The sequence below is a fragment of the Sinocyclocheilus grahami genome, unplaced genomic scaffold (assembly GCF_001515645.1).
Source record: "Sinocyclocheilus grahami isolate Dianchi unplaced genomic scaffold, SAMN03320097.WGS_v1.1 scaffold1284.1, whole genome shotgun sequence".
Taxonomy (NCBI): Eukaryota; Metazoa; Chordata; class Actinopteri; order Cypriniformes; family Cyprinidae; genus Sinocyclocheilus; species Sinocyclocheilus grahami.
The window spans coordinates 98,634-119,431 of NW_015506463.1; the positions used below are offsets into that span (position 1 = coordinate 98,634).

At 38.8% G+C, this 20,798-nt stretch overlaps 2 protein-coding genes across 2 annotated transcripts in view; both read right to left on the reverse strand.

The window, feature by feature from the left end:
* LOC107568821 (cilia- and flagella-associated protein 46-like) overlaps positions 1 to 12,159 on the reverse strand; it is a 14,898-nt gene extending 2,739 nt beyond the window's left edge. Inside the window, exons 1-9 of the mRNA XM_016254813.1 lie at positions 12,050 to 12,159; positions 10,747 to 10,908; positions 9,571 to 9,719; positions 9,399 to 9,491; positions 5,829 to 5,886; positions 4,488 to 4,631; positions 2,616 to 2,816; positions 1,239 to 1,345; positions 984 to 1,145 (exon numbers count right to left, since the gene is read on the reverse strand). Coding sequence (XP_016110299.1) covers positions 984 to 1,145; positions 1,239 to 1,345; positions 2,616 to 2,816; positions 4,488 to 4,631; positions 5,829 to 5,886; positions 9,399 to 9,491; positions 9,571 to 9,719; positions 10,747 to 10,908; positions 12,050 to 12,157 — 1,184 coding nt within the window. The 5' untranslated portion in view covers positions 12,158 to 12,159. The remainder of the gene's footprint in view (positions 1 to 983; positions 1,146 to 1,238; positions 1,346 to 2,615; positions 2,817 to 4,487; positions 4,632 to 5,828; positions 5,887 to 9,398; positions 9,492 to 9,570; positions 9,720 to 10,746; positions 10,909 to 12,049) is intronic.
* Positions 12,160 to 13,375: 1,216 nt separating this feature from the next.
* The window catches only part of LOC107568822 (cilia- and flagella-associated protein 46-like), a 47,828-nt gene continuing 40,405 nt past the window's right edge, over positions 13,376 to 20,798 (reverse strand). The window contains exons 17-23 of the mRNA XM_016254814.1: positions 20,395 to 20,538; positions 18,057 to 18,167; positions 17,182 to 17,363; positions 16,387 to 16,518; positions 14,117 to 14,282; positions 13,958 to 14,009; positions 13,376 to 13,464 (exon numbers count right to left, since the gene is read on the reverse strand). Coding sequence (XP_016110300.1) covers positions 13,376 to 13,464; positions 13,958 to 14,009; positions 14,117 to 14,282; positions 16,387 to 16,518; positions 17,182 to 17,363; positions 18,057 to 18,167; positions 20,395 to 20,538 — 876 coding nt within the window. The remainder of the gene's footprint in view (positions 13,465 to 13,957; positions 14,010 to 14,116; positions 14,283 to 16,386; positions 16,519 to 17,181; positions 17,364 to 18,056; positions 18,168 to 20,394; positions 20,539 to 20,798) is intronic.

A 20,798-nucleotide genomic window follows, 5' to 3' on the forward strand; every position in this document is an offset into this window, starting at 1 on the left:
TGCGTGTTCCCCTGAGTGTGTTGGCGTGTTCACCTGAGTGTGTTTGCTTTTTCGCCGGTGTGGGTTTGCTTGTTCACCTGAGTGTTTGTGTGTTCACCTGAGTGTGTTGGTGTGTCCACCTGAGTGTGTTGGCATGTTCACCTGAGTGTGTTCACCTGAGTGTGTTTGCGTGTTCACCTGAGTGTATTGGCGTCTTCAGCTGAGTGTGTTTGCGTGTTCACCTGAGTGTGTTGGCGTGTTCACCTGAGTGTGTTTGCGTGTTCACCTGAGTGTCTTGGCGTCTTCAGCTGAGTATGTTGGCGTGTTTCGCTGAGTGTGTTTGCGTGTTCACCTGAGTGTGTTTGCGTGTTCACCTGAGTGTGTTTGCGTGTTCACCTGAGTGTGTTTGCGTGTTCACCTGAGTGTGTTTGCGTGTTCACCTGAGTGTGTTTGCGTGTTCACCTGAGTGTGTTTGCTTGTTCACCTGAGTGTGTTTGCGTGTTCACCTGAGTGTGTTTGCTTGTTCACCTGTGTGTGTTTGCTTGTTCACCTGAGTGTGTTTGTGTGTTCACCTGAGTGTGTTGGTGTATCCACCTGAGTGTGTTGGCATGTTCACCTGAGTGTGTTCACCTGAGTGTGTTTGCTTGTTCACCTGAGTGTGTTTGCTTGTTCACCTGTGTGTGTTTGCTTGTTCACCTGTGTGTGTTTGTGTGTTCACCTGAGTGTGTTGGTGTGTCCACCTGAGTGTGTTGGCATGTTCACCTGAGTGTGTTTGTGTGTTCACCTGAGTGTGTTGGCGTGTCCACCTGAGTGTGTTGGCATGTTCACCTGAGTGTGTTTGCGTGTTCACCTGAGTGTGTTGGCGTGTTCACCTGTGTGGGTTTGCGTGTTCACCTGAGTGTGTTGGCGTGTTCACCTGAGTGTATTGGCGTCTTCAGCTGAGTATGTTGGCGTGTTCACCTGAGTGTGTTTGCGTGTTCACCTGAGTGTGTTGGCGTGTTCACCTGAGCGTGTTTGCGTGTTCTAGCATGGCTTCGGCGGAGTGTGTCCTGTATCCCAGCTGCAGGAGTTCAGCAGCAGTGTGTCTGAGCGTGTCAGACACCGAGATCAGCATCTCCACTGACGGATCGGCAGAACTCAACAAATGCTGACGAAACACAGCGGCCCTTCACACACACACACACATACACACACACAGATGGATCAGTGTCACTGTAATTCAGCTCTGATTAATAAACACTGAGCGTCCATGACTGTACCTGGTCTGCAGCGATGCGATGAAGAAGCGGAGGACTGAAGCTCGGTTCCCTCTCTGCTCTAGAACAGCTCTGATGGCTCTGCAGGCCTGTTCTGTGATCGCACACACCTGAACAACACACACCAGATATTTACTGTTAATATTGCTCGGAAAAATTCTTTAAGAATATTTATTAATTGTACAAAAAGTGTTTAGTGCGAGAACAAAATGTTTTCCATTTACAGTAACTCTCCATTTACATAACTCTTCTAGTAAATTTTTACACAAATGCTCTTTTCTTTTAATTTGATATTTTGAGCCTAAGGACTAAAGCAGCCTTTTGTAAAATAATAATAATAATAATTATATATATATACACACTATTTTTTATTAACTTACATGTCTGATATATGACAACATACACTTCTGTAAATCAATGTAAATTACCATACTTTCATTTAGTAATAAGTTATTTTAATTAATATTAATACATTGTTTAAAACTGAGTCACAAATGTCAGTTGTGATGTTTAATATGAAAATAAACAATTATATAAGATGTGTATTTCATCTGATAAAACACACATCCAAAATAAATAAATAAATAATAAATAATCCCCCCCCCCCCCATATTTAACATTTAAATATCACATTTATCACTCAGTTTAGGCAAGTCCAGGACTGGAATTAAGAACCCCTCACATACATATCCTTGAATATATATTTGATAAACATTAAAGAAATGTTTATTGGAATGCTGGTCACACTTTAGTTTAGGGACCAATTTGCTGGGCTCCGCCTCCAAATTTGCTGCTTATGATGTGTATTTCATCTGATAAAACACATCCAAAATAAATAAATAAATAATAAATAATCCCCCCCTCATATTTAACATTTAAATATCACATTTATCACTCAGTTTAGGCAAGTCCAGGACTGGAATTAAGAACCCCTCACATACATATCCTTGAATATATATTTGATAAACATTAAAGAAATGTTTATTGGAATGCTGGTCACACTTTAGTTTAGGGACCAATTTGCTGGGCTCCGCCTCCAAATTTGCTGCTTATTAATAGTTAGTAAGGAAGTTGTTAATTAAGGTATGGGGTGGATTAAGGGATGTAGAATATGGTCATGCAGAATATGTGCTTTATAAGCACTAATACACAGCCAATATGCTAGTAATATGCATGCTAATAAGCAACTGGTTAATAGTGAGAATTGATTCTTAAATAAAATAAATATAATGAATACAGACTTGATTATGTTCAATATTCAAGTATATACAAGTTGTTCAGTGTTTGGTGCAGATGTTTGTCTCAGTTAATGTTAATATCCCTAAACTCGTTTGGTGTGTATGACTGTCCTCAGTTGAGCGGCTGTCACTCATTCTGCACCTGATGATGCGTTTCCTGTTCTTCCTGTTCCACTACGGTCATTTGGAGCGTCTGAGCGAGTATAAAGCAGAACTCCTCGTCTCCTCCGATCTCCTGCGCCTCCTGCAGCAGAGCGAGAGCCTCGCCGAAGCGCTGCTCATGATTGGCCAGAACCGCCAGCAGGAGAAAACTCTTAGCCAATGACAGCTGGTCTCCAAGCTCCTGAAACATATTCATGACTCTAGTGATGCATTAGGAAAGAGATGTAAGTTCATTTAAATTTCCATTTTATTAGGCCTATTTATTTATATTTCAGTTGGTAGATCTCATTGAGTTTCTCATTTGAAAAGTAGATTCACTGAATCGGTTCAGTAGCACATATCTGAAGACATTAACTCAGCAGATGACTGATTGAAATGACACAGTGAAATTCATACTGCAAAAAATCTATTTCAGTATCTTCAAACTTCAAGTTTTACTGTGAAAATATCTGAATATCTTTACAACAATATACATACGAGAGGTAGTGACAGCTTTTTTTTGTTATTTTATATTTTTTCTGCAAGATAAACTATAATGGTGAATGCTGTTTTCTATTGAACTTTCTATTTATCTGTGAATCCTGAAAAATTTAATATATGACCGTTTCCACAAAAATATTGTGCAGCACAACTTTTTTCAGCATTGATAATAATCAGAAATGTTTCTCGAGCAGCAGATCAGCATATTATACTGATTTCTGAAGATCATGTGACACTGAAGACTGGAGGAATGATGCTGAAAATACAGCTGCGCATCACAGAAATACATTACAGCTTAACAGATATTCACACAGAAAACAGCTGTTTTAAATTGTAATATTTTACAATTTTTACTGTATTTTTGACCAAATAAATGCAGCCTTGCTGAGTATATTCTTTTTTTTTACAGTGTTAAATGAATTGATCTAAATCAGAAATATAACAAATTATGATTGCTCCAGGAATAACTGGCTTAAAACTACACCAAAAGTCTTATATTTAACATCCAATTTCAAGATGTCTGTTGTTTGAAATGTTTAAATATGAGTAATGAATGCTGATTGATTATTGTGTTAAACTAATCTAAATACATATGATTTCTAACTAAATTTCTAACAGCTATTTGTGAAATTTATTAAATGAAAAATGTTGAAAAATACAATAATCATTTAACCTTTTCAGTCATGTGATTAAAGCTGAATTTCATTCAGAATTCATTCTTGCTTTCATTCATGGCATATGAGGTAAAAACGCTGAGTGTGTGGTGTGTGTGTGTGTGCGCGTGTGCGTGTGAGAGAGAGAATGAGTGTGTGTGTGTGTGAGTGAGTGAGTGAGTGAGTGAGTGAGTGAGTGAGTGAGTGAGTGAGTGAGTGAGTGAGTGAGTGAGTGAGTGAGTGAGTGAGTGAGTGAGTGAGTGAGTGAGTGAGTGAGTGAGTGAGTGAGTGAGTGAGTGAGTGAGTGAGTGAGTGAGTGTGTGAGTGCGTGTGAGTGTGTATTCATGGCATATGAGGTAAAAACGCTGAGTGTGTGGTGTGTGTGTGCGCGTGTGCGTGTGAGAGAGAGAATGAGTGTGTGTGTGTGTGTGAGTGAGTGAGTGAGTGAGTGAGTGAGTGTGTGAATGTGTGTGTGTGTGTGAGTGTACGCGTTTTTGTGACAAATGAGGACATAAATGTGTATAATGACAAAGATATGACAGGTATTACAAGGAGAAGGTGAGTTTTCAGGACATTACCCCATGTCCCCACTTTTCAAAACGCTTATAAATCACACTGTTTGTGTGTGTGTGTGTGTGTGAGAGTGAGTGTGTGTGTGTGAGAGAGTGTGAGTGTGTATGAGTGTGTGAATGAGTGTGTGTGTGTGTGTGTTTGCTCACCTGGGCTGTCAGGTGAGTGTGAGTCAGCAGGACTTTCGCAGGTTGGAACAGGTTCAGACTCAGACACACGTCGGCTTTGGCCAGCCACAGCTGATGAGGACTGAGAGCGGATGCTGTCCATCCACACGGACCTCGGTCAGCAGTCTGAGGGATCAGAGTTAGACTGACATTAAACATCATAATGCACTCAGCTCGGTTTGACACAGAAGGCATATATACAAATTTCAGAAAAAATCATTGTTTTTTTTTGTAAAGATAGGAAACTTTGCAAATGCTTTAAGACCCTCAAAAATTTACAACATTGTATTTTCAGATTTTTTACATTTTATTCTGTTATGAGATATAACTATTTAAAAAAAAATGTTTGTGTCCGAGTCATTTTTGACACAAGTATGTGCGGAGTATCATCAGGCTTAAACTCTTTTGTAAAATGAGCTAGGAAGTTATATTAGTGTCAAAAAGCTTCTGTAAATTATATTTCCCCTTTTCTCCGTATCTCACATAGTTTCGGGACTGAATTTTGTCGATAAACATGAATGTGCCTATTGACCAACCACTGCGCCGTGAAAATGTATCAATTTTTCAGTGAAATTTTATGCAAGTAAAATGAATTAATTTTGTTTGAAAAATAAGTCATATTTATGTTGTTTTGTTAATAAATATGTAGGTTTCAGAAATGTGGACTGTTTTTGAACACTCATTATTAGAGAGCTATAAATTTATGTTTATATCAATTTAATATTAGTTTTCATTCATTCCAATGGGGTTACATGTTCATATAAATTTCATACACTCACACGTTCAAATAAAATTTCTCTTCAATATCAAGTATATATCGATCTACAGTATATCTGTCACGGTTATGTTCTGTTTTGGTTCTATCTATCTATCTATCACCCATCCATTCATCCATCCATCCATCCATCCATCCATTCATCTATCATCCATCCAACCATCCATCCATCCATCCATCATCCAACCATCCATCCATCCATCCATCCATCCATCAATCCATCCATCCATCCATCCATCCATCCATCCATCCATCCATCCATCCATCCATCCATCCATCATCCATCCATCCATCTATCCTCCATCCCTCCATCCATTCATCCATCCATCCATCCATCCATCCATCCATCCATCCATCCATCCATCCATCTATCATCCATCCAACCATCCATCCATCCACCCATCCATCCATCCATCTAATATTTTGAAAAATATTAATAAATTAAGTTATGGCTGTTTTATAAAATAACGATTCTTCAGGTCCAGTCGGACCCAGAATGTGAAAACTGTACATAGATTATGAGGGTTAATGTGCTGAGTGCTACTGACCTCGTCCGTCACGTCGCTCTGAGATCCGTTTCTCTGTGTAACGACGGCTCTCTGGCTCCTGAAATCAAATCAAGTCGAGTTAAACACTATGAAGCACTTGATAATGACCGAACCTGATTAACGACTCCAGCGGTTAATTTAAAGCAGTGTTTCCCAACCACTGTGTGCCGTGGAAAATTATCAAAATCTTCCTTATCTCTATTACATTTTGTTATTATTATTTTAAATCAGTGCTATTGGTCATCGTTACGTCTGTTTGTGGGATTTACAAATATTTAACCAAAGAAAAGCATTCGAAAGAGCTTGTGACTAAACCTCGTAACGCCATTGGATCCTCAAACTGTCAATCAAACCTCATAACTCACCCAGTAATGACTTTATGAATTTCTTCACTGACAAACTAAATAACATCAGAAATACAATAACAAATGTAGATTCTACAGCGTATAATACTTCAGCTTCATTCATCGCACCAAAAGATAAACTGCAGTGCTTTACAACTATAGGACAGGAAGAGCTAAATAAACTTATCACTGCATCTAAACCAACAACATGCCCAGCAGCCGGGGGCGTCCTTTTTCTAGCAGTGGGCGGACTGGTCTTAGGGTCACGGTGAGGAATTCCCCTCCAGGGATGCCCGAACCCGCCGGCACTGCGAAACCAGCGTAGCTTTCAGTAGAGCAGGCTGGCCCCTCCCGGGGGGTACCACTTGTTTCTTCTGAGGCTCCCCCCGACGATCGGATGTCGATTGCAGCATCGGAGGGTGAGCCGGACTTTTCCAGGGATGAAGATCCGTCAGCGCTGCTGCCCTCTGGGCGGTCAGCGGTGCCGGAGACGGACCCGGAAATGATGGCTATGCTTTCCCGGGGAGCCGAGAGTGTCGGGCTCGAGTGGAATATTCCACCGCGTCCCGAACCCTCAAGGTTGGACGATTGGTTTCTCGGGGTGGCGCGCGCTGGTTCTCAGGGCCCCACTCCAGTGCCTTTCTTCCCGGAAGTGCATGATGAGATCGCTGGGTCATGGACGGCACCTTTTACTGCCAGAAACCGGCCCAGTGGCTCATCCTCCCTCACCACCCTCGATGGGGGTCCAGCGCGGGGGTACACGGGAGTCCCCCAGGTGGAGCGGTCGGTGGCGATGCAATTGTGTCCAAATGCCGCTACCACTTGGCGGGGCAAACCGTTATCTCTTTTCTCGGTATGGAGTTGGACTCGGTCGAACAGACAGCACGCCTCACGCAGGAACGTGCTCAGTCGGTGTTGAACTGCTTGAATACATTCAAGAGCAGGATGGCGGTCCCACTGAAATTGTTTCAGAGGCTCCTGGGGCATATGGCGGCCACAGCGGCAGTCATGCCACTGGGGCTACTCCATATGAGACCGCTGCAGCCGCTCCTGTCGCTTATCGCAACTCACCCGCCACCTCCTCCTCTGGAGTCTGAATCATCTGAGGTCGCTTCGTGCTGTTCACATTCCTGGGCTGCTCAACCGGGCAGCCGACGAGCTGTCCCGAGCTGCGCGCCCGGGAGAATGGCGACTCCATCCCCAGATGGTCCAGCTGGTTTGGGGACGTTTCGGAGCCGCTCAGGTAGACCTGTTTGCCTCTCCAGAAACCTCTCACTGCCAGTTGTTCTTCGCCCTGACCGACGGAACACTCGGCACGGACGCTCTGGCACACAGCTGGCCGCGGGGCCTTCGCAAGTATGCGTTTCCCCCAGTGAGCCTTCTGGCACAGTTGCTGTGCAAGGTCAGGGAGGACGAGGAGCAGGTCCTGCTGGTGGCGCCCTATTGGCCTACCAAGACCTGGTTCCCGCAGCCCCTCCCTGGCCGATTCCTCTGAGGATGGATTTACTGACTCAGAGACGGGGCACCCTTTGGCACCCGCGTCCAGACCTCTGGAGACTTCATGTCTGGTCCCTGGACGGGACGCGGAGGTTCTAGGTGGCCTACCCCAAGGGGTAGTTGACACCATCACTTCAGCGAGGGCATCGTCTACGAGACACGCCTACGCTTTGAAGTGGAACCTGTTCGTTGAGTGGTGTTCTTCTCGCCGAGAAGACCCCCGGAGATGCCTGATCAGAGGTGTGCTGTCCTTCTTGCAGCAAGGGCTGGAGCGAAGGCCGTCTCCCTCCACCCTTAAAGTTTATGTCGCTGCGGAGGTCGTTGGGGAAGCATGACTTGGTCGTCAGGTTCCTTAGGGGGGCGAGAAGGTTAAATCCTTCACGGCCCCCCTCTATACCCTCTTGGGACCTGAGTCTGGTGCTCACGGCACTACAGCAGGCCCCATTTGAGCCTTTACAGGCAGTGGAGCTGAAGTTCCTCTCAATGAAGACTTTGCTCCTGCTGGCATTGGCCTCTATCAAGAGGGTAGGGGACCTGCACGCATTTTCGGTCAACGATTCGTGCCTAGAGTTCGGGCCGGCTGATTCCCAGGTAACCCTGAGGCCCCGGCCCGGCTACGTGCCCAAGGTTCCCGCTACTCCCTTCAGGGATCAGGTGGTGAACCTCCAAGCGCTGCCCTCGGAGGAGGCAGACCCAGCCCTAGTTTTGCTCTGTCCCGTCCGAACCTTAAGGTGCTACGTAGACCGAATGCAAAGCTTCAGGACCTCAGACCAGCTCTTTGTCTGTCACGGAGGCCGGCAGAAGGGGAATGCCGTCTCAAAGCAGAGGATGGCCCACTGGATAGTGGACGCCATCACCCTGGCTTATCAGGCACAGGGTGTGCCCTGCCCGCTCAGGCTGCGAGCTCACTCAACTAGAGGTGTTGCATCCTCCTGGGCGCTGGCTCGTGGCGCCTCGCTGACAGATATCTGTAGGGCTGCGGGCTGGGCGACCCCTAACACATTCGCTAGATTCTATAGCCTTCGTGTGGAGCCGGTATCCTCCTGTGTTCTCACCTCAAACGGGTAGAAGCACTGAGAGGCCCCGGCTTCGGGTCGGCTTGCAAAATCACTCCAGAGAGTCCATACAGTAGACCCTGTTGAGTTCCTCCGTCCCCTCGGCAGCCAGACGTGGCGGAGCGTCCGGCGCAGACGTCTACTTCTTCACAATGCAACGTTAATAAAGAACTGATGTTTGAATAAATACAGCGTTTTCTTTACTCACTTTAAACACCGTCTATAAAGGCGAATGTTTTTGTGTGTTTAAAGAGCAGAGAAGAGTCTTAGCATTGCTGTCTAGTTGTAGCCAATTACACTTTTGTACGTTTTAAATACCCTGTGCATAGCGGTTCGTCTTTTATATCGTGAGATTTTGGCCAAATGTATTAAACATCAAGAGAAACTGAGCGCCCATATAGCTACAATAAACTTTATAACCTGCGAACTGATCAAAACATAATGCGATTAATTAACTGCCTCAGATGCGGTGGACAAAAACACAGAACTCCGTCATTCAGTCATCAAACCCCTTGTTAATGATTATGATTTTCAGCAATTAAGTGCAAGTGTCTGATCATATGTAAAGCCAAAATACCAACTATGATGATGTGGTGTGCCGTGGGATTTTTCACACATCAAAACCATGCCGCGGCAGAAAAACGGCTGGGAAACACAGATTTAGAGAATCGTACCGCATCTGCTCGTCTGCAGGAACGTGTGTGAAGCTCAGCAGATGCTCCGAGTACGGAGACTCGAACCCCAGATCACCACAGCTCCTGATGATCCTGAGAGATGATGAAATCAGTCACATCTCACTGTGATATCTGATGTGATGTGCGATGTCCAGCTGTGTGTGAGGGTTACCTGAGGCGGTAGAGGTCAGACTGACTCCTGCTCTGCATGAGGTCGCGAGCGATGACCTCTGCCAGGTGGAGAGGGGCAAAGGTCAGCGGGGTCAAGGAGAGCGACTCCAGCTCTTTCACCAACAGATCCAAATAAAACAGAGTTCGGCTCTGAAACAACCCATTAAACACATGCAATGTAACTTCACAAATCAAACAATAATTACTTTTGTTCAGCAAGGACGCACTAAATTCATCAAAAGTGTCAGTAAAGATATGTATAATGTTACAAAATATTTCTATTTCAAATAAACGCTGTTCTTTTGAACTTTCTGTTCATCTGTGAATCCTGAAAAATAAAATATATCACGGTTTCCACAAAAATACTGTGCAGCACAACTGTTTTCGACATTGATAATAATCAGAAATGTTTCTCGGGCAGCAGATCAGCATATTATACTGATTTCTGAAGATCATGTGACACTGAAGACTGGAGTAATGATGCTGAAAATACAGCTGCGCATCACAGAAATACATTACAGTTTAACAGAGATTCACATAGAAAACAGCTGTTTTACATTAGAATAATATTTAACAATATTATTCTATTTTTTGTAAACAAATAAATGCAGCCTTAGTGAGCAGAAGAGCAAAAAAGAGAGAAAAGAATAGTATAATTAAAATTATTTTAAAATATAGTACAACTTAAATATATATAATTTAAATACACATATATATATACAGTATATATATAAGCTTTTTAATTACATTTGAATTAAAACAGCTTTGCTTTACTGTTTTTGTATGTTTTTTTTTTTCAAAAACATAAAATTATACAAACCCCAAAACTTACAAAAGAATAGATGTATTTAAATGTGAACATATTGTCACAATGCAAAAAAAAAAACACTTCCTGATGTTCTCAAATAGCAAGTCTGGACGATAAAGATGACCCAATGGAGGTTTATATCAGCTGACATTTAACCTGGACAACCCAAGACACTTTTTGTTCAGTGAGATGATTCTCCTTAATTCGACGAGGAAGATGCTTTGAGTCACAGATAATATTGCTTCACCCTAAAGATGAATATTTCCTCTTCTCCCTCATGCAGCTCAGAAACCAGCGTGCGATCGATCAGAAACTGTGATTATCTGAGAGACGAGTGATGTGTAAACACACAGAGAGAGATCTGCTGACCTGTGCGCTGATGGATGTGCTGTTGATGCTGTAAGGACCGGCGTCAGAAAGAAAGGCCTGTCGAAGCTCCTCAGGACACTGGAACTGAGCCCACTGCTCGGGGCTGATGGGAAGAGACACGTCTGCAGCTTTAGCTCTGGGTCGGTCCTCCACAGGAGACGGCTGCAGAAATAAAAGATATGTACATCACTGTATATACATGTACACTAAAGTTCAATGATTTCTTTAAGAAATGAACACTTTTATTAATCAAGGAAACATTACATTGGTTAAAAGCGACAGTAAAGACATTTATAATGTAGGATTCAAAATATGAAACAATAACAATATTGTAAAATATAATAATAATAAAACTTGGTTTGATATTTTGTATCTAATGCAATGATATTTAGATAAATTCTGCTGCTTAATATGTTTGATGAAAATATGATAAATTACCATTCAAAATTTTGGGGTAAGTAAGACTTAAAAAAAAGCAATTAATATTTTTTTTCATCAAGGACACATTAAATTGATCAAAAGTGACAGTAAAAACATTTATAATGTTACAAAAGATTTCTGTTTCAAATAAATGCTGTTCTTCTGAACTTTCTGTTCATCTGTGAATCCTGAAAAATAAAATGCATCACAGTTTCCACAAAAATATTAATGTTTTCAACATAATATAATAATCGGAAATGTTTCTTGAGCAGCAAATCAGCATATTAATTTCTATACTAATTACATTTTAAAATATATTCAAATAGAAAACAGTTTCATAATATTAGTTTTTACTATATTTTTGATCAAATAAATGCAGCATTGCTGAGCAGAAGAAACTTTAAAAATAATTAATTAATTACACTTTCTGTTGTCCACAGTAGTCAGAAATCTGTGTTAACCTTTTCATGTTTTCTGTCTAATAATTATTATTTACTGACTGTATTATTTACTAATAATTATTTGACTGACTGCGCTGAAAAGTGAATAAAAACTTATTGTGAAAATGTACTCTTTCTATTGTGACAACATGCCCCACTATACTAAATTAACATGTTATAACATTTCAACATGTTAACGTAAACTGACTTTTTATAGTCAAAATTCTAAAGTCTGTTTTTATAGACACTGACTTTCAAAAAGTAAAAAAGTAAAAAAAAAAGGGAAAAGAAAACCATTAAAAATGTGACAACTAGCCCCAGTCACACCTACATACAAAGTGCAAAAACAGATATGTAATTAATATGTAATGAAGGTTTTGCAGCCATCCTACAGATGATTGGTGATCAGTGAAGCTCTGTTATTACCAGCTCACTAGTCTCACCTGTTTGGTCTTCTTCTCGTCTGGTCTCTCCTTGTCTTTTCTGGAGCTGGCGGATCGCACGTCTTGATCTCCCGCCGAATCATTCATCACTTCCTGTGCGGTTGCCATGGATACCTGAATTCCACAGCGACATACATTTGTATCCAGTGTTGGGGAAAGTTACTTTTAAAAGTGATGCATTACAATGTTGCGTTACTTCCTAAAAAAGTAACTAATAACGATACTTAGTTACTTTTTATGGAAAGTAATGCGTTACATTACTTTTGAGTTACTTTTTAAATCTGGGCGGGGCTTGCTTGTTTGTTTTTAATATAAAAACGTTCTTCTTTTACAAATGTAAATACTCTTTCACACCTGTACATGTAAATTCACGTCTGTACAGTAGAGGGCGCCGCTCAAACTAATCACATGAAGAATATGACGAGGAGAAGAAAGTTCAACACTATTCAGCAATAACACAAATTATACACAAACAGTGTTGGGGGGTAACGATTTACAAGTAACGCGAGTTACGGAGTCAGATTACTTTTTTCGAGTCACTAGTAAAGTAACGCATTACTTTTTTAGTTTACAAGAAAATTACTTTACTTTTACTTTACAGACGTGAATTTACATTTCCATATTCATTTCACTTTTTGCTGTGAAAGGGCTTTATATTTGCCAAAAATAGAACTTTTTATTTTAAAAACAAACAAGCAAGCCCCGCCCAGATTTAAAAAGTAACTCAAAAGTATCGTAACGTATTACTTTCCATAAAAATTAACTAAGTATCGTAATTAGTAACTTTTTTAGGGAGTAACGCAACATTGTAATGCATCACTTTTAAAAGTAACTTTTTCCCCAACACTGAACACAAATGTGTTATTTTTGCTTAGTACGGTTGAACTGGATCATCGAATAATTTAACTCCTAAAACATAAAATATTTTTCAGAAGAATTAAATGGATAGCTCACCTAAAAAATCCTTCTGACATAATTTACTCACCCTCATGTCATTTCAACCCATAAGACTTTGGTTTATTTTTAAAACAAATTACTGAAATCTGACAGGTTTCTGTCTCTCCACTGAAAGTCTGGGTAACCAAAACTTTAAAGACCCAACAAGTTCATAAAGGTGTCGTAAAAATGAACGTATATGAATCGAGTGGTTTAATTCAAGTATTGTGACCGGATATCTGGCCTTTCAATGGAGGGACAGCAACCTCTCAGATTTCATTAAAAGTATCTAAACTTGTGTTTTGAAGATTAACCAAAGGCTTGTTGGTTTGGAACAACACGAGGGTGAGTAAATGATGAGAGGATTTTCATTTTGGGTGAACTATCCCTTTAAAGCTTCTGGAACTCATTACTACACCGCAAGAAATGATTTTCATCCTCAGCATTAGTCTTTTTCCCAGTAAAAATATCGAAATATCCTTAAATCAAGAAAGCAAAATGTGACATAAGACATTAAGTCTTGCTTTTTTGGGAAATGTATCAAAATCAAGTGAGTTTATGCTTAAAACAAGACAAAATATCTGCCAATGGGATCAGAAAAATAATCCTGTTTTCCCACTGACATGCTTTTTTTTTTTTTTCATTTATTTTAATCGGTTTAAAAAAAACAAAGAAAAACAAGACTCAATATTTTTGGTCATTTCGCTTCCCAATTAAATGCATCTTGATTTAAGGATGTTTAGATAGTTATACTGGAAACAAGACAAAAATACAAAATTAGAAAAATTTTTGCAGTGTAAAATGTTATGGTTAAATATAATATACTAACAATGCATGCATAAGCTACAGTATATGATCATAAACCACTTTATAAAAGTGTATTATTAAAATCCTATTTCTGGCTTCAGTAATATGACATAAGCACATACATCACAGAAATGCTTCATTGAGTAAAAGCCAAATAATTCTCACTTGTGGTATCTGGTCCATCACGCTTGAGTCCAGACGCTCTTTTAGTTTTGCCCTGAACACATGAATATAAAGCATATTTATATACTGGACATATGAAACAGGTTTCTGACAGCATCACACTCATGAGGTGATGGTGCGTGTGTGCTGGTGGTGTCTTACGGCTGTGTGTTTGCTGTATGTTTGGCTGATGGTCTTCAGGATGAGCTCCAGCGCTCCTCTCAGCTGACGTCTGTCCCGTCTCGAGTCCAGCAGAGGCACACACGCGCTCCAGAAGTGAGCTGCTGCGCTCATACACAGACTCCAGCTGCCCGCCTGCTCCGCAAAACTACAACACACACACAACATCAGCAGCCACAGATCAGACCAGGACAGCTCAGAAGCACATTCAGCATAAAACTGAGCAGATTTCTGAAACAGAAACTTGGCACTTTTTGTAGTTTAGTGAGTTTAGTAGTCAAAATATCATTGAAATCCCACTTCTTGTTATTTACGAATTAAATGTTTTAAAATTGTTGCAGGTTCCATATGTGACCCTGGACCACAAAACCAGTCATAAGGGTACATTTTTTCGAAATTGAGATTTCTGCATCATCTGGAAGCAGAATAAATAAATAAGCATAAATAATCTTTCCACTGATGTATGGTTATGTTAGGATAGGACAATATTTGGCTGAGATACAACTATTTGAAAATCTGGAATCTGAGGGTGTAAAAAAATCAAAATATTGAGAAAATCATCTTTAAAGTTGTTCAAATGAAGCTCTTAGCAATGCATATTACTAATCAAACATTAAGTTTTGATATATTTACGGTAGGAAATGTACAAAATATGATTTTTGGCATAAAAGAAAAATCAATAATTTTGATATTATATTTGATAATATATACAAAATATAAACCAAATCTACAAATATACCCCAGCGACTGGTTTTGTGCTCCAGGGTCACATATATTATTATTATTAATTAATTTTTTGTCAAATAACCCTATCTGGTTAATATAAAATAATAGAAAGTAACCAATCACAAACAGATCAAAACAGTACTATATTTAAAAAAAATTATGAATTCACAAAAACACATTACATAAATAAAAAATCTGAACATATGATAAACAAAAACTGTATTTAAAAAACTTTTTTTTTTTTTTTTTACAATTTTCTAATTATATTCAATATCTTAAATGTGTACGCATCTTTGACCTTTTCTGTTGTTTGTATGATGATAAAGATATTGGTCAGTTTATGAACAGATTTACATTGCAGTGATGAATCTAACGAGCTTGAAAATGAATAAGAAATTGCAGCCTGTTTATAGGACAAATTATGAATCACGTTGTTTATACATCATAGTTGTACTTGTTTTAGTGGCATTTTGTGGGTTTGTGAATAAGATAAATATTATATATTTATCATTGTTATTAGATATTATTCATTATGATATATATTATTTTAGTAAAATAAAACATTGAGATGCATTACAGTAATGAGATTGCAATTGGTGCTTAATTGAGAATAATATCACAAAATCTTTTTGATTCTAAAAATAGGCTTGAGTTTTCTTTATGCACTTCTTTTACTTTCGCCATGGACAAAAGCGTCTGCTAAATGTCTAAATGTGAATGTAAATGTTCACAAACTGTGAATACACTATATACAGTAATTACACGTTTGTTTTTTTAATGTTTCAAATGTTATTTAATGTTTGTGCTTTTGGAAATGGATCTTTACTATCCCTAATTATTTTGCATTTTAGGCTCATTTTGGGTACAAAGCATGTGCTTTCTGCAAAAATTATTATTCAAAATATCACTGAAATCTCGCTTATTATCCATGAATTCAAAAATGGGCACAATATATTTTTGTATGCTTTTTTTTTATTGTTATGGGCTCCGTATAGTATTATTATAATTCATAATTGTTAGGATTTTTGGAAGACAACCCTAACTCAATCAATCAATAAAAACAGTAAATAGTTTAAAATATACTAAATATATTAAAAATACTATTTGCTAAAAATAGTCAATAGTAACCAATAGCAAACAGATCAAAACAACAAATACACATTACACAAATAATAAAAAAATAAATGAGGAAAAACGAAAAAACATTTTTTTTTTTAATTTTCCAATTTCACAAATTGTGAATACACTGTACACAGTAATTACAACTTCATTTTTTTTACTTTTTGAATGTTATTTTATGTTTGAGCACAAAGCATGCAAATGTAATGGTTTAATTGTTTAGTTGTTTTTTTATTCATATCAGGGTGTGCTTTTACCCACAAACATTTAAAATTGTGTGCAAAACAACCCCAAACCCTGTTCAGACCTGTTATACAGCACACACAAATGGTATGACTTCAACATGAAGCTGATAAACTCTGAAATATGTAGAATAATCTGTTTGACTCGTGCAGTGGTGTTCAGACCTGACGCTGTGCTGCAGCTTGAGCAGACCCTCCATATATCTGCTGTGATGAGCTCTGGCCTCCTGGATCAGACTCTGACCTCTGACACACGCAGCGCTGCTCAACATCTCCTGCACCAAACGCACGCTGAACCTGGGAGAATACAAGACTAATTCACCACACAAATGGTTGTCAAAAGCAAAAATGCTATGAAATGCATCATATTTGAATGCAAAAGTTTGACATGAATGAGCAACACGACTACTATTTTTGCAATCAGCACCTCAAAGTTAGTTAGAAACAACTATTGTATTTCATACAGCAAACATGACAAAGAATCTAGTTTATTAGTCTAATTGTAGGCAGTGCGGTGACCCTGCAGCACAAAAGCAGTGTTGAGTCGCTGGGGGATATTTGTAGCAATAGCCAACAATACATTGTATGGGTCACAATTATACATTTCTCTTTTATGCCAAAAATCATTAGGATATTAAGTAAAGATCATGTTCCATGAAGATATTTTGTAAATCTCCTACTGTAAATATATTAAAACTTAATGTTTGATTAGTAATATGCATTGCTAAGAACTTCATTTGGACAACTTTAAAGATGATTTTCTCAATATTTAGATTTTTTTGCACCCTCAGATTCCAGATTTTCAAATAGTTTTATCTCAGCCAAATATTGTCCTATCCTAACAAACCATACATCAATGGAAAGCTTATTTATGTATAAATGTATAAAATCTCAATTTCAAAAAAATGACCCTTATGACTGGTTTTGTGCTCCAGGGTCACATACATCAGTGGCACTCACAGAGCATAAGTGGCCGTCTTCACTCTTTGTGCTGCGTTCTGCTCCAGCTGCAGTGCATTATGGGTGCAGGTGAGGACAAGGCTGTGGTCTTGTGTCTGATGGGCGAACAGAGCGAGCTGTGTCCACACATTCAGCTCCACGACCGGATCAGACCACTGACAGCCCAACGCCATCTGAACCAGCTGAAGAAGAGACACGCTGATCTTACATATATATATATATATATATACTGTATATCACACTCTACAGCTGATCAACTGATCCTGACAGCGGCTTTCAGCCTGATTTACAGTGAGCTGGACACTTAACGCTCTCTGATACAAGTCAGGAATCACTTCATTTATGTACTGTATGTGTATATATAAGTCTCGCTTTCTGCAACAACAGAGAGAATTGCAAACACATTCAACATTGTATAATCAATGTTGAAAACAGTTGCACTGCTTCATATTTGTGTGGAAACTGATACATTCTATTTTTCAGGATTCACAGATGGATAGAAAATTCAAAAGAACGGCATTTATTTGAAATAGAAATATTTTGTAACATTATAAAGGTCTTTGCTGACACTTTTGATCAATTTAATGTGTCCTTGATGAATAAAAGTATTAATTTCAAATATATTATCTTGCTTACCCCGAACTTTTAAATAGTAATCACAGTTTTCATGATACATGATTTCTGAAGATCATGTGACACTGAAGACTGGAGTAATGATGCTGAAAATACAGCTGCGCATCACAGAAATACAGTACAGTTTAACAGATATTCACACAGAAAACAGCTGTTTTACATTCTAATAATATTTCACAATTTTTACTGTATTTTGCTGAAAGCAGTTTTAACAGGTTATGATGATACTGAGCAGCTCTCACCACAGACAGACTGGGAACGGTGAACTGCATCAGTCTGGAGCTCCTGTTACACTGAAGCATCTCCACTGCGACCAGCACACGGGACATGGCTGTCACCGCCTCGTTCTTACTCTGACACACACACACAATAAAGCAGGTACAGACATGAAACGAGGAATATTAACCCCATAAAGCTACTGATTCATATGTGATACACAGGCTCTAAACGATCAAACTCTGCTGTTAAAGCTGTCTCACACTCAATCTCCTGCATGTCTTCTGTCTTCTGATTGATCGTTTAGAGTGTTTTATCCAGTGAAAGCTCTTTTAGTGTAATTGTACAAGCTTCCAGCTTCAGCTGCTGCTTCTCGTGTCAAATCTTGACTGATTTTGATCAAGTAAGCATCAGAATAACTGCAGTAATATCTCCAGATGAACACTTACTGGACTGAAGCAGCTCAGCTTTACTTGATTCTCCATCAATCATGTTTTAGAGTCTCAAATCTGATCCTCAGGATCTTTTGAGGAGCGTTTGTTTCCAGAAGCTTTACTTTCACTGTTCCTCAGCGGAGGAATGATCTTCACAAGCCTCCAGAACATCTCACATCTTCTGAGGAGCCTTTATTTCTTCAGCTCTCAATCACTGCATTATATGTTTGGATCATTTCAATCTCATCTCTCTGAGACAGATTACTGGAGATATAGAGCGACGACTGGTATTTAGATAATTTTATATCAGTATCTGCTGCACTGTTATAAAGATCTCATTGATTTACATTACAAGCAGCAGAATGTCATCATAGAAATATCAGCATCTGCAGCAAATTCATATTTTATTTATAAAATTGAGCCGTTTTTCTTCCATATTCTCACTATATCAGACTATATGAGCCATAAAAGCCTGATGCATCAAATATGATACTCGACAAAACGTGCAAACATTTTTCTTTTAGATTTTTTTGTTCAGTAAAAATGAATAGATTTTCTGACTATTATTTCATATGTCAGGCTTTACAGGGTTAAGCCTCCACAGCCAGACTTTTGATTAAAATCGGGTCAATTTTGCATATTATTTAGTGTTGGGGAGTAACTAGTTACATGTAATGGAATTATGTAAATACAAAATAAATGTAACTGTACTCTGTTACATTTACTGAGAAAAACATTTGTTACTTATGAAAATGTTAACGTTATATCTGAATATTTTCACACACATACAGATTTGATTGATTTCTTTCATAAACTGCATTGACTGCAAACCAGTGTTTCAGGAGTTTAGGACATAGAATAGGATGTGTGTCTTTTTTGGGGGTTTATGTATATGCTTTATTTTTTAAGATTAACTGTTTTTTCCAAAGCATTGTTAGATGCAAGTGTTTCCTGTCATAGCTATGCAAAGATTTGATTTCAAAAACAATATCAGAGCTATTAAACGGTTTCTTGTTATGATTTAAAATCTGTATTTAACCTCAGAACATTGTTCGAGTAAAAAGGTGGTGTTAAAAGTCTGATTTTGTGGTGTATAATCTTAATTCAAGCGATGAAGGATTCTGAAAGTCTGACAGTAATCAGTGTTGAGTGCGACTGTAATGTTAACCCTGCCTGCTTTACATGCTTCAAAATGATTAACAGTTGAAAACATTCAGTAGAAACTTAGAAAAGTAATCAAAAATGTGTTACTTATGAAAATGTTAACGATTACAAAGGGATTATATCTGAATATTTTCACACACATACAGATTTGATTGATTTCTTTCATAAACTGCATTGACTGCAAACCAGTGTTTCAGGAGTTTAGGACATAGAATAGGATATGTGTCTTTTTTGGGGTTTATGTATATGCTTTATTTTTTAAGATTAACATTTTTTTTCCAAAGCATTGTTAGATGCAAGTGTTTCCTGTCATAGCTATGCAAAGATTTGATTTCAAAAACAATATCAGAGCTATTAAACGGTTTCTTGTTATGATTTTAAATCTGTATTTAACCTCAGAACATTGTTTGAGTAAAAAGGAGGTGTTAAAAGTCTGATTTTGTGGTGTATAATCTTAATTCAAGCGATGAAGGATTCTGAAAGTCTGACAGTAATCAGTGTTGAGTGCGACTGTAATGTTAACCCTGCCTGCTTTACATGCTTCAAAATGATTAACAGTTGAAAACATTCAGCAGAAACTTAGAAAAGTAATCAAATGTCATCAGTTACATTAATAAAGTAATTGAAACACTACTTAAATAGGGTAACTTGCAATTTGTAACCTATTACATTTCCAGAGTATCCTTCCCAACACTGATCTTATTCTAGGTAAAATCGTCCATCTGATGATCCAAACGCAGTGTGTTTGTTCTGTTGTTGGCGTCACCTCATCGTTGATGTCCAGTTTGTGTCCGATCTGCTGCTGCAGCAGCTGTTTAACGCAGACCCACGTGCTGCAGAGCTGCTTTCTCACAGAGATGGGCAGCGGCTCGGCGTTTCCACTGGACAGACGCAGCGCAAACTCACACACCTGCAACACACACACACACACGTACGTTTGTTTCTGTCAATTGTGGGGACTTTCCATAGACTTCTATTACTTTTATACTGACCAAACGATATTTTCTATCCCCTAAACCTACCCCTTACAGAAAACCTGTTTGAATTCTTACACTTTCAGATAAACATAATTTACTATTTTTAACAATTTGTTTCTCTCGAATGTCAAAAATTTCAGGTTTTACTATCCTTGTGGGAAGCACACACACACACACACACACACACACACAC